This window comes from Oncorhynchus gorbuscha, linkage group LG09 (genome assembly GCF_021184085.1).
Source record: "Oncorhynchus gorbuscha isolate QuinsamMale2020 ecotype Even-year linkage group LG09, OgorEven_v1.0, whole genome shotgun sequence".
NCBI lineage: Eukaryota > Metazoa > Chordata > Actinopteri > Salmoniformes > Salmonidae > Oncorhynchus > Oncorhynchus gorbuscha.
In genome coordinates, this window is record NC_060181.1 from 11,330,570 (window position 1) to 11,345,242 (window position 14,673).

A 14,673-nucleotide genomic window follows, 5' to 3' on the forward strand; every position below is an offset into this window, starting at 1 on the left:
TTTGTAAGACCCATTTGTGACCAAGCTTTAACTTCCTGACTGATGTCTTGAGATGTTGCTTCAATATATCCACATCATTTTCCTTCCTCATGATGCCATCTATTTTGTGAAGTGCACCAGTCCCTCCTGCAGCAAAGCACCCCCACCACATGATGCTGCCACCCCCGTGCTTCACAGTTGGGATGGTGTTCTTCGGCCTGCAAGCCTCCCCCTTTTTCCTCCAAACATAACGATGGTCATGATGGCCAAACAGTTCTATTTTTGTTTCATCAGACCAGAGGACATTTCTCCAAAAAGTACGTGTGCAGTTGCAAACTGTAGTCTGGATTTTTTACGGCGGTATTGAAGCAGTAGCTTCTTCCTTGCTGAGCGGCCTTTCAGGTTACGTCGATATTGGACTCGTTTTACTGGTGATATAGATACTTTAGTACATGTTTCCTCCATCATCTTCACAAGGTCCATTGCTGCTCTGGGATTGATTTGCACTTTTCACACCAAAGTACATTCTTCTCTAGGAGACAGAACGCATCTCTTTCCTGAGAGGTATGACTGCTGCGTGGTCCCATGGTGTTTATACTTGCATACTATTGTTTGTACAGATGAACGTGGTACCTTCAGGCATTTGGAAATTGCTCCCAAGGATGAACCAGACTTGTGGAGGTCTACAATTTGTTTTCTGAAGTCTTGGCTGATTTCTTTTGATTTTCACATGATGTCAAGCAAAGAGGCACTGAGTTTGAAGGTAGGCCTTGAAATACATCCACAGGTACACCTCCAATTGACTCAAATGATGTCAATTAGACTATCAGAAGCTTCTAAAGCCATGACATCATTATGTGGAATGTTCCAAACTGTTTAAAGGCACCGTCAACTTAGTGTTTGTAAACATCTGACCCACTGGAATTGTGATACAGTGAATTATAAGTGAAATAATCTGTCTGTAAACAATTGTTGGAAAAATTACTTGTGTCATGCACAAAGTAGATGTCCTAATCGACCTGCCAAAACTATAGTTTGTTAACAAGAAATTTGTGGAGTTATTGAAAAATGGGTTTTAATGACTCCAACCTAAGTGTATGTAAACTTCCCACTTCAACTGTACCTAGTAGCATTTGGCTGTATTGTAGTATAACTATAGACGTACCTGGTAGTATTTGGCTATATTGTAGTATTGCTATAGAAATACCTAGTAGTATTTGGCTATATTGTAGTATTGCTATAGACGTATCTGGTAGTATTTGGCTATATTGTAGTATTGCTATAGACGTACCTGGTAGTATTTGGCTATATTGTAGTATTGCTATAGACGTACCTGGTAGTATTTGGCTATATTGTAGTATTGCTATAGACGTACCTGGTAGTATTTGGCTATATTGTAGTATTACTATAGTAGTACCTGGTAGTATTTGGCTGCGGCCTTCAGTCCTTCGTCGCTGTCCAGGTTCTGTTCTGAAGCGATCTGACTCGCCAACGCTGCTCCGTTGAACAACACACACGTCTTCTCATATCCCAGACTGGCGAGGGCTAATACACACACAAAAGAGTGTGCAAAGCTGTCATCAAGGCAAAGGGTGGCTACTTTGAAGAATCTAAAATATATTTCTGATTTGTTTAACACTTTTTTTGGTTACTACATGATTCCATATGCGTTATTTCATAGATTTGATGTCTTTTATTCTACAATGTAGAAAATAGTTAAAACAAATTAAGAAATACCCCCGAGTATGAGTAGGTGTCCAAACTTTTGACAGGTGCTGTACTTTAACACATTACACACACACACACACACACACACACACACACACACACACACACACACACACACACACACACACACACACACACACACACGTTCATCTGAGCTCAAGGTGCCAGAAAGGCTTCAGGCTGACATACCTCACAACACTCACAGAATAAGGTTACCTTGTGGTTTCTATCAATGTTCCCATTCATTTTTTCCCAGCACTGAGCTAATTTCAGGTCTGCTGAGCGCAAACTTGATCGTTCTGAAAATTCTGTGCAACTTCCAGCGCGCGTTTACTATGAACACTGAGGCTGTACCCACTTTAAGTTGCAGTTTTACTGTGAACACTGAGGCTGTACCTGCTTTAAGTTACAGTTTTAAGTGGTCAAGTAGGCTACTGTGGCTATTTGATCATAATGTCGGCCTACCAGAGTGGCCTACCAGAGTGGCCTACCATCAAAACAATGGAGAAAGTCCATCCCATTACATTTTAAGTGTTCTATCATTCAGCCTACAGTAGCAGCCAATGTGTGAGACTTTAAAAAACACATGCAGGGCTTGACATGAACCTGTTGATCCACTTGTCCTCCAGACAAGGAGGAGAATGAAAATGTTGTGTTGTTTGATGCAAGAAACCTCTTAACAAAACAAAACAATTAATTATTATTCCCATTATTACAGAGAATCAGGCAAATTATTTTACCCTCTGCCTATTGGCTACTTAGCTTATTCAAGCCTGTCTCAAAACACAACACTGTCCCTTTAAGACCTTTACCTGACTCGCTTTTCAAAGATGTCTAGAATTGTACATGTTTTTGTTGGAAGTGAATCACTCCCCTATTGTTGACTACTAATGATCTATAACTGGGCTAATAACTCACTCACTCACTAGTAAAGGATATGAACACAATGTGCACGTGATTACATGCAGCTCTCGCTTTTATCTCAAAACAAGTGCATCTACCCACAACCACAGCTGAAAACACAGTCCAGTTCAGAGTGAAATGGCACAGTACCATATACCCAACTCTGATTGGTTATGCCGCACCGGTCTGTGTAGAGTAGATCTCTGATTGGTTATGCCGCACCGGTCTGTGTAGAGTAGATCTCTGATTGGTTATGCCGCACCGAGGTAGATCTCTGATTGGTTATGCCGCACCGAGGTAGATCTCTGATTGGTTATGCCGCACCGAGGTAGATCTCTGATTGGTTATGCCGCACCGAGGTAGATCTCTGATTGGTTATGCCGCACCGAGGTAGATCTCTGATTGGTTACCGAGGTAGATCTCCGCACCGAGGTAGATCTCTGATTGGTTATGCCGCACCGAGGTAGATCTCTGATTGGTTATGCCGCACCGAGGTAGATCTCTGATTGGTTATGCCGCACCGAGGTAGATCTCTGATTGGTTATGCCTCACCGAGGTAGAGTAGAGCTCTGAGTCGTGAGCAATAGAATCCTACAGCGATGTGATCTGCCTACAACAAAATCTCTTGATAGTTTGTTTTGGTATGTTGCATTGAAAGTGGTTAATATTTGCGTTGATTCGATCACAATTCCCACAGTAAAGGGAACCGTTGATAGTGTTAACTAACGGGGGAAAAGAAACTCTAGAAAGTTGAGTGAAATTCAATCTGGTGCTTCTCTCCTTGTGCTGATATTTTCCCCGAGGAGCTGCACGGCAAATTAGAGGGAACATTGGTGTGTGTGTGTGTGTGTGAGGGGTGAGAGACAGAGCTGGGCTGTCGTGTGCGACACACAGACAATATACAGGAAATAAATCAGTTACGTTTTTAAAAAAAGACAAGGAGAAAAACACCCATCATGCAATAGGACTTCCTCATACATCTGCTAGAACTAACCATGCCCAGAGGCCTGAATGTGTCTGTGGCCTACCTAGTTTGACTGAGCCCCCGAACAGTGAGCCTTTATCAAAGGCATCTTTCCATGTGAAGGTTAGACACAGCTGCAGGAAGACAGAGAGATTAGATATATAAGTTTAAACATTATTTAAAAACAATTTAAATATAGTATATAGAAATGTTGTGGGACTACAGTAGATGAAGAATCAATATTATTTTAGATTGAGTATTTATTGGGTCATTATGCTCGTGTATTATGTATGTTTGTAATAGTGTGTTATATGTGAAAGTGTGTTTGTATTATAAATTGTATTTTAATGTTAAGGACTCTTGTAAGATTAGTCCAAATGGGGACTAAAAGAGATCCTAATCAAATCAGCAACATGATCACCTTTTATTATTGACTAGTGGTTCATGTGTGATGTCATTTTCTGCAGACCCCCCTTCAGAATTGAGTGGATGAAAAGTTGTAATCTACCTGGTTTTCAGAGAAGGGGAACTTGGGCTCCACAGCACACAGCTGGTCATAGTACCTACAGGAGAAGCAGGAGAACACACTTTTAATGTTTGGAACAATCAGAAAAGTGAGAAGTGTGTGTGTACTGTGTTATTGACTAATGACAGTGTGTTGGGGAAGCTGCTTTGGCTCAGAGACACATGACAGTGAGTCAGAGAGTGGGGCGACTGTCACTCTTCAAATAAACACCGGTGTGGTAATATTCTTCAGTTATCTGCTACCGTGATCTGGAACATTCTATTCTAAGGATTGACATCAGAGTGAAAGACTGGAGAGTTGTGACTGGAGAAATCCCTATGTACTACAGTTGGTGTTATACTGGTACTGCAGCTGACTCAGGTCAGGAATAACCCCGTGAAAAGAGGAGAGATGGGAGAGGAAGGAGAGATGGGAGAGGAAGGAGAGATGGGAGAGGAAGGAGAGATGGGAGAGGAAGGAGAGATGGGAGAGGAAGGAGAGATGGGAGAGGAAGGAGAGGAAGGAGAGGAACTAGCAGAAGAAGGAGAGGAAGGAGAGATGGGAGAGGAAGGAGAGGAACTAGCAGAAGTGCCGTTTGAGAATGAGAAAGGAGGAAAACAGAGGTGGGGAGAGGAGAGCGGGGAGGAAAAGAGGAGCGCTGAAGAGGTTTAGGCACAAACAATGATTACCACGGTTACACTAAAGTTGTCATGCTAAGCGACCAATCTACGTACATGTACACAGGGTTTGTATTTTCTGATCAATTTCCACTGGTTCCATTACACCGGGAGTTGGAATAAAGTGCTAATTGAGTACTCTCAAGTATGTGACGAAAAACTAATTATATTTCAAGTTTCGTCCCAGCCAGGACTGCTAGCTACTAGTTGGCTGTCTGTCTGCAGGGCTGTGAAAGGGATACGGAATACAAGGCCCGTTGCCATAGCTACCTGGCACACGGGTCATTAGCTAAGAGCCAATGAGAGGCTCCAATGCTAACAATCCCCTCATAGGTGCCTACGAGCAGTGTAGAGCGCAACCAGAATGCTAATATAGGCTAGCGATAGCATGGCCCTACACCACCCTGTAGCTAGCACGCCTATGCTAACATTAACATTAGCCCTTACATCCACCCTCCTACCTCACACAGCAGAAACAGAGAGAGAAGTGCTAAGACAAAGAGAATGGACAAAAAAAAGAGATAGTTGCTGACTGACACTAAAAGAAAACAGGACACAAAGGTATGAGGGAATGGATCCACACTCCCCTGGTAACAGTGTTTGGCTTCCTTGTCCTTCAACATGAAAGATACAGTCTAGTGTTGGCACTTGGCTGTGGGACTGGCTACTAGACAATACCAGTTAGCCTAAGAACTGCAGCTATAACAGTAGGTACAGTAGTGTAGAGAAAGCAGAGCTGCTAGGGCTCTATTGTAACTATTGTTATAAATCACGGTTAGCAGATGTTAATGCAAGTGTAGCAAAATGCTTGTGCTTCTAGTTCTGACAATGCAGTAATAACCAACGAGTAATCTAACCTAACAATTTCACAGCAACTGCCTTATACACACACACACACACAAGTGTAAAGGGATGAAGAATATGTACATAAAGATATATGAATGAGTGATGGTACAGAACAGCATTGGCAAGATGCAGTAGATTGTTTCGAATACAGTATATACATGAGATGAGATTATATCATGCTCTGTGGACAATGCCAGGGTAAACTACGAGTCATTTGACTCCACACAGGGGAGCAAAGTATAAAGTTGTCAACTAATCATCAAGTCCTCAATGAGTTGAATTAAGTGTGCTTGTCAATGGCTACAACCCTAGATGTAATAATAATAATAATAATAAATGCCATTTAGCAGACGCTTTTATCCAAAGCGACTTACAGTCATGTGTGCATACATTCTACGTATGGGTGGTCCCGGGGATCGAACCCACTACCCTGGCGATACAAGCGCCATGCTCTACCAACTGAGCTACAGAAGGACCACTACATATTAGCTCAATTACCTTGCCAGACCTGTACACCCCCCTGTATATAGCCTTTCTTACAACTGTATTGTTGGTTAAGGGCTTGTCAGTAAGAGTTTAACGGTAAGGTTGTATTCGGTGCATGTGACAAGTCAAATTTGAAGCCGTGTACTGTTAGGGGTACAGGAGGAACTGGGTTGAGAAACACTGGTCTTAAACAATGCTGATGTCACTAGTACTTTATAGAATAGATCACTGGGTAGAAATCCAGAGAGGATAGAAAGTCAGAGGTAACGTCACAGGGGACCGGGGAACAGAGTCCGTAACTTCACAGGGGACCGTAACGTCACAGGGGACCGGGGAACAGAGTCCGTAACTTCACAGGGGTCCGTAACTTCACAGGGGACCGGGGAACAGAGTCCGTAACTTCACAGGGGACCGGGGAACAGAGTCCGTAACTTCACAGGGGACCGGGGAACAGAGTCCGTAACTTCACAGGGGTCCGTAACTTCACAGGGGACCGGGGAACAGAGTCCGTAACTTCACAGGGGACCGGGGAACAGAGTCCGTAACTTCACAGGGGACCGGGGAACAGAGTCCGTAACTTCACAGGGGACCGGGGAACAGAGTCCGTAACTTCACAGGGGACCGGGGAACAGAGTCCGTAACATCACAGGGGACCGGGGAACAGAGTCCGTAACATCACAGGGGACCGGGGAACAGAGTCCGTAACTTCACAGGGGACCGGGGAACAGAGTCCGTAACTTCACAGGGGACCGGGGAACAGAGTCCGTAACTTCACAGGGGACCGTAACTTCACAGGGGACTGGGGAACAGAGTCCGTAACTTCACAGGGGACCGGGGAACAGAGTCCGTAACTTCACAGGGGTCCGTAACTTCACAGGGGACCGGGGAACAGAGTCCGTAACTTCACAGGGGACCGGGGAACAGAGTCCGTAACTTCACAGGGGACCGGGGAACAGAGTCCGTAACTTCACAGGGGACCGGGGAACAGAGTCCGTAACTTCACAGGGGACCATAACGTCACAGGGGACCGGGGAACAGAGTCCGTAACTTCACAGGGGACCGGGGAACAGAGTCCGTAACTTCACAGGGGTCCGTAACTTCACAGGGGACCGGGAACAGAGTCCGTAACTTCACAGGGGTCCGTAACTTCAAGGGGTCCGTTCACAGGGGACCGGGAACAGAGTCCGTAACTTCACAGGGGTCCGTAACTTCACAGGGGACCGGGGAACAGAGTCCGTAACTTCACAGGGGTCCGTAACTTCACAGGGGACCGGGGAACAGAGTCCGTAACTTCACAGGGGTCCGTAACTTCACAGGGGACCGGGGAACAGAGTCCGTAACTTCACAGGGGACCGGGGAACAGAGTCCGTAACTTCACAGGGGACCGGGGAACAGAGTCCGTAACTTCACAGGGGACCGGGGAACAGAGGCCGTAACTTCACAGGGGTCCGTAACTTCACAGGGGACCGGGGAACAGAGTCCGTAACTTCACAGGGGTCCGTAACTTCACAGGGGACCGGGGAACAGAGTCCGTAACTTCACAGGGGACCGGGGAACAGAGTCCGTAACTTCACAGGGGACCGGGGAACAGAGTCCGTAACATCACAGGGGTCCGTAACTTCACAGGGGACTAGAGTCAAAGACAGGACCGCTATTTGGTTAACAAACCTCCTTTGCTGTTTCCTCCATAGAGCGCTATGCAAAACATCCCTAACACATCATAGTGTGGGTTGGGGTATTCTTTTTGAAGATGAGATCGGTATTATTCAGTTAAACCAGAGCAGAGGCAAGGGCCTATATTATATCTACATACATATACACAAGGGCCTATATTATATCTACATACACAAGGGACTATATTATATCTACATACATATACACAAGGGCCTATATTATATCTACATACATATACACAAGGGACTATATTATATCTACATACACAAGGGCCTATATTATATCTACATACATATACACAAGGGCCTATATTATATCTACATACACAAGGGCCTATATTATATCTACATACATATACACAAGGGCCTATATTATATCTACATACACAAGGGACTATATTATATCTACATACACATGGGACTATATTATATCTACATACACAAGGGCCTATATTATATCTACATACATATACACAAGGGCCTATATTATATCTACATACATATACACAAGGGCCTATATTATATCTACATACATATACACAAGGGCCTATATTATATCTACATACATATACACAAGGGCCTATATTATATCTACATACATATACACAAGGGACTATATTATATCTACATACACATGGGACTATATTATATCTACATACACATGGGACTATATTATATCTACATACATATACACATGGGACTATATTATATCTACATACACATACACAAGGGCCTATATTATATCTACATACACAAGGGCCTATATTATATCTACATACACAAGGGCCTATATTATATCTACATACATATACACAAGGGACTATATTATATCTACATACATATACACAAGGGCCTATATTATATCTATATACATATACACAAGGGACTATATTATATCTACATACACAAGGGCCTATATTATATCTACATACATATACACAAGGGCCTATATTATATCTACATACATATACACAAGGGCCTATATTATATCTACATACATATACACAAGGGCCTATATTATATCTATATACATATACACAAGGGACTATATTATATCTACATACATATACACAAGGGCCTATATTATATCTACATACATATACACAAGGGCCTATATTATATCTACATACATATACACAAGGGCCTATATTATATCTACATACATATACACAAGGGCCTATATTATATCTACATACACAAGGGCCTATATTATATCTACATACATATACACAAGGGCCTATATTATATCTACATACATATACACAAGGGACTATATTATATCTACATACACATGGGACTATATTATATCTACATACACATGGGCCTATATTATATCTACATACATATACACAAGGGACTATATTATATCTACATACACATGGGACTATATTATATCTACATACACATGGGCCTATATTATATCTACATACATATACACAAGGGCCTATATTATATCTACATACATATACACAAGGGCCTATATTATATCTACATACATATACACAAGGGCCTATATTATATCTATATACATATACACAAGGGACTATATTATATCTACATACACAAGGGACTATATTATATCTACATACACAAGGGACTATATTATATCTACATACACAAGGGACTATATTATATCTACATACACAAACAGATAACGCAGATCAATACAGCACACACAATGTATATTCTGAATGGTAATATTGTATCCCTCCACCTGTTTCAGATGAGTATCTTTCAAGAAGCTATAGTGGCATAGGAGGTAGTCCTCCTGAAACCATCCACACACAACTCTCCTGAAACTAACATTACTTCGTGTTGCAGTAACGTAACAATACACACTAGCTAGTATTGGAAACATGAAGATGTAATTGGTCTTCATGGGGGGGGGGGGGTATAATTTGTGGAACTTTCCAACAGGAATCTGTTCCAAAAACTTCGTAAATAACAAGGTTGCCAACAAGCATCGTTGTATAGCGGCAGAATAAGATACCGGACAGGGAGTGGGCTACTTCATTACATTTTGTGAGTCGATGCCTATTCGGCAGCTAGTTTACAAGGTGAATTGATCGTGCTACTTTGTATGAGTTGTTTGTTGGCGTCCTTGTTATTTACGAAGTTTTTGGAACAGATTCCTGTTGGAAAGTATCACTAATTATTCCCACCCTTCCTGGGTCTCATGACTTTGCAGAATTTGACAATGACACCTTGAAATATGATATTGCGGCAGGTCAAACGGACAAGGATGCCAGCTGGGAAATGAATTAATTGCAACTGTTAATCCTAACGACGTCTCCTCGACTTGGCTAACAGGAAAGTTATCTAAGCAACATTGCGAACTACGTTACTTAAGCTAATTGACAGCAAGTTCATTTCACACGGGGAACTCGTTGTTGAGGAATTAAGACATCAAATTGACATCGATTAACAATGTATGACAAGTTAACGCATTGACAAACACATGACTCAAAAGGAGAAAAACCGCATCCGAGAATTTCAGGGTGCGGCAATCCAGTTAGTTATAGCATCACGCCTAGCCATTTCTACACAGGTTTAAGCAGCTTGCTGGAGTTAACAGACGAGCGAACCTAAACTAGCTACTCGAGTCTGGCAGTCTTTCTAACCTCAGGAGGATTTCCAGTGAGCTTTCGTGTTTGTCGAGCGGCCTCCCCAGAGCACTCTTGCGCAGCTTGTTCAACTCCTCCACGGATCGGATGTAGTCCGCTTGCTCCTCGGCCGCTGGGTATGTCGCCGTGACGAATTTCGAAAGTGGTTTAACTAGATCTACTTCAGACGACTTCTTTAACGGGACAGAAATAAAAGTCGCCATTTTCGGACCACGAAAATGAACAGCAAAAAAAATAAATCTGTGTTAACTAGCCAGCAAGCTCGCTATCAATTGAACAATAACAACAAGCGGCGACTCACTTCCTGGATATGGCTGTGAAACAGGTGACGTTGACGCACAGAAAGTTGCGCAGACGCATTAAGGGACAGATGGGAGAAAATATGTTTCTCATGATTTCTCTAACTCAGATAGGCAGCGCCAGTGGTGGAAAAAATACCCAATTGTTATACTTGAGTGTAAGTAAAGATGCCTTAATAAAAAATGACTCAAGTGAAAGTCACCCAGTAAAATACTACTTGAGCAAAAGTATAAAAGGATTTGATTTTAAATATACTTAAGTATCAAATGTAAATATAATTGCTAAAATAGACATAAGTATCAAAAGTGAAATTGAATCATTTAAAATTCCTTACATTAAGTAAACCAGATGGCATAATTTTCTTGTTTTACAAACGAATGGATAGCCAGAGGCACACTCCAACACTCAGACATAATTTACAAACAAAGCATTTGTGTTTAGTGAGTCCACCAGATCAGAGGCAGTAGGGATGACCAGGGATGTTCTCTTGATGTGTGTGAATTGGACCATTTTCCTGTCCAGCTAAGCATTCAAAATGTAATGAGAACTTTTGGGTGTCAGGGAAAATGTACGAAATAAAAAGTGCATTATTTTCTTTAGGAATGTAGTGAAGTAAAAGTAAAAGTTGTCAACAATATAAATAGTAAAGTACAGATACCCCCCAAAACGACTTAAGTAGTACTTTAAACCACTGGACAGGACACACTCAAATATAATTGTACTGAACAAAAATATGACCGAAACATGTAGTGTTGGTTTCATGAGCAATAATAAAAAAATCTCAGAAATATTCCATATGCACAAAAAGCTTATTTCTCTCAAATTTTGGGCACAAATTTGTTTACATCCCTGTTAGTGAGCATTTCCCATTTGCCAAGATAATCCATCCCCAAGACAGGTGTGGCATATCAAGAAGATGATTAAACTGGATGATAATTACACAGGTGCACCTTGTGCTGGGGACAATGAAATGTGCAGTTTTGTCAAACAACACAATGTCACAGATGTCCCAAGTTTTGAGAGAGTGTGAAATTGGCATGCTGACTGCAGGAATGACCACCAGAACTGTTGCCAGATAATCTTAATTTCTCTACAATAAGCCGCCTCCATTGTTTTAGAGAATTTGGCAGTTTGTCCAACCGGCTTCACAACCGCAGACCACATGTAACCACGCCAGCCCAAGACCTCCACATCCAGCTTCTTCACTGAGGGATGGTCGGAGACCAGCTACCCAGACAGCTGATGAAACTGAGGGATGGTCGGAGACCAGCTACCCAGGCAGCTGATGAAACTGAGGGATGGTCGTAGACCAGCTACCCAGACAGCTGATGAAACTGAGGGATGGTCGGAGACCAGCTACCCAGGCAGCTGATGAAACTGAGGGATGGTCGGAGACCAGCTACCCAGACAGCTGATGAAACTGAGGGATGGTCGGAGACCAGCTACCCAGGCAGCTGATGAAACTGAGGGATGGTCGGAGACCAGCTACCCAGGCAGCTGATGAAACTGAGGGATGGTCGGAGACCAGCCACCCAGACAGCTGATGAAACTGTGGGTTTGTACAACCCAAGGAATTTCTGCACAAACTGCCAGAAACCAACTGCCAGGGAAGCTCATCTGCTCGTGGTCCTCACCAGGGTCTTGACCTGACTACTGTTTGGCGTCATAACCATGGCCTGCATACTCACCAGACATGTCACCTGTTGAGCATGTTTGGAATGCTCTGGATCGACGTGTTCGACAATATCCAGCAACTTCACACAGCCATTGAAGAGAAGTGGGACAACATTCCACAGGCCACAATCAACAGCCTGATCAACTCTATGCGAAGATGTGTCCCCGCTGCATGAGGCAAATGGTGGTCACACTAGACACTGACTGGTGTTCTACCTTTTAAAGGTATCTGTTGACAACCGATGCATATCTGTATTCCCATTCATGTGAAATCCATAGGTCAGGGCCTAATTCATTTATTTCAATTGACTGATTTCCTTTTATATAAATTGTAACTCAGTAAAATCATTGAAATTGTTGTATGTTGCGTTTTATATTTCTGTTCAGTTTATATAATCAAATTCTATTTTATGTAATCGGAAAGGACAAAAACATACCTAGTGGGTTAACTGCCTGTTCAGGGTCAGAACGGCAGATTTGTACCTTGTCAGCTCGGGGATTTGAACTGGCAACCTTCCGGTTACTATTCCAACACTCTAACGACTAGGCTACCCTGCCGCCCCGACAGAGACAGTGTGGGTGTGGAGAGGATTGGCTGCCACAGGATTCATGTTCTACAACATCCATGTGTGTGTAGAGTGCATGTCTTATCAGGTGTGTGTAGAGTGCGTGTCTTATCAGGTGTGTGTAGAGTGCGTGTCTTATCAGGTGTGTGTAGAGTGCGTGTCTTATCAGGTGTGTGTAGAGTGCGTGTCTTATCAGGTGTGTGTAGAGTGAGTGTCTTATCAGGTGTGTGTAGAGTGCGTGTCTTATCGTGTCTTATCAGGTGTGTGTAGAGTGCGTGTCTTATCAGGTGTGTGTAGAGTGCGTGTCTTATCAGGTGTGTGTAGAGTGCGTGTCTTATCAGGTGTGTGTAGAGTGCGTGTCTTATCAGGTGTGTGTAGAGTGCGTGTCTTATCAGGTGTGTGTAGAGTGCGTGTCTTATCAGGTGTGTGTAGAGTGCGTGTCTTATCAGGTGTGTGTAGAGTGCGTGTCTTATCAGGTGTGTGTAGAGTGCGTGTCTTATCAGGTGTGTGTAGAGTGCGTGTCTTATCAGGTGTGTGTGTAGAGTGCGTGTCTTATCAGGTGTGTGTAGAGTGCGTGTCTTATCAGGTGTGTGTAGAGTGCGTGTCTTATCAGGTGTGTGTAGAGTGCGTGTCTTATCAGGTGTGTGTAGAGTGCGTGTCTTATCAGGTGTGTGTAGAGTGCGTGTCTTATCAGGTGTGTGTAGAGTGCGTGTCTTATCAGGTGTGTGTAGAGTGCGTGTCTTATCAGGTGTGTGTAGAGTGCGTGTCTTATCAGGTGTGTGTAGAGTGCGTGTCTTATCAGGTGTGTGTAGAGTGCGTGTCTTATCAGGTGTGTGTAGAGTGCGTGTCTTATCAGGTGTGTGTAGAGTGCGTGTCTTATCAGGTGTGTGTAGAGTGCGTGTCTTATCAGGTGTGTGTAGAGTGCGTGTCTTATCAGTGTAGAGTGTGTCTTATCAGGTGTGTGAGTGCGTGTCTTATCAGGTGTGTGTAGAGTGCGTGTCTTATCAGGTGTGTGTAGAGTGCGTGTCTTATCAGGTGTGTGTAGAGTGCGTGTCTTATCAGGTGTGTGTAGAGTGCGTGTCTTATCAGGTGTGTGTAGAGTGCGTGTCTTATCAGGTGTGTGTAGAGTGCGTGTCTTATCAGGTGTGTGTAGAGTGCGTGTCTTATCAGGTGTGTGTAGAGTCTTATCAGGTGTGTGTAGAGCGTGTCTTATCAGGTGTGTGTAGAGTGCGTGTCTTATCAGGTGTGTGTAGAGTGTCGTGTCTTATCAGGTGTGTGTAGAGTGCGTGTCTTATCAGGTGTGTGTAGAGTGCGTGTCTTATCAGGTGTGTGTAGAGTGCGTGTCTTATCAGGTGTGTGTAGAGTGAGTGTCTTATCAGGTGTGTGTAGAGTGCGTGTCTTATCAGGTGTGTGTAGAGTGCGTGTCTTATCAGGTGTGTGTAGAGTGCGTGTCTTATCAGGTGTGTGTAGAGTGCGTGTCTTATCAGGTGTGTGTAGAGTGCGTGTCTTATCAGGTGTGTGTAGAGTGCGTGTCTTATCAGGTGTGTGTAGAGTGCGTGTCTTATCAGGTGTGTGTAGAGTGCGTGTCTTATCAGGTGTGTGTCAGAGTGCGTGTCTTATCAGGTGTGTGTAGAGTGCGTGTCTTATCAGGTGTGTGTAGAGTGCGTGTCTTATCAGGTGTGTGTAGAGTGCGTGTCTTATCAGGTGTGTGTAGAGTGCGTGTCTTATCAGGTGTGTGTAGAGTGCGT

At 43.3% G+C, this 14,673-nt stretch overlaps 1 protein-coding gene across 2 annotated transcripts in view; it reads right to left on the reverse strand.

The window, feature by feature from the left end:
• The window catches only part of LOC124043164 (programmed cell death 6-interacting protein-like), a 67,590-nt gene extending 56,871 nt beyond the window's left edge, over positions 1–10,719 (reverse strand). For both annotated transcript variants that reach the window (XM_046361422.1, XM_046361421.1), the window contains exons 1-4: positions 10,383–10,719; positions 4,083–4,137; positions 3,639–3,708; positions 1,397–1,524 (exon numbers count right to left, since the gene is read on the reverse strand). In XM_046361422.1, the coding sequence (XP_046217378.1) occupies positions 1,397–1,524; positions 3,639–3,708; positions 4,083–4,137; positions 10,383–10,588 (459 nt within the window). In that variant the 5' untranslated portion in view covers positions 10,589–10,719. The remainder of the gene's footprint in view (positions 1–1,396; positions 1,525–3,638; positions 3,709–4,082; positions 4,138–10,382) is intronic.
• Positions 10,720–14,673: the final 3,954 nt, after the last annotated feature.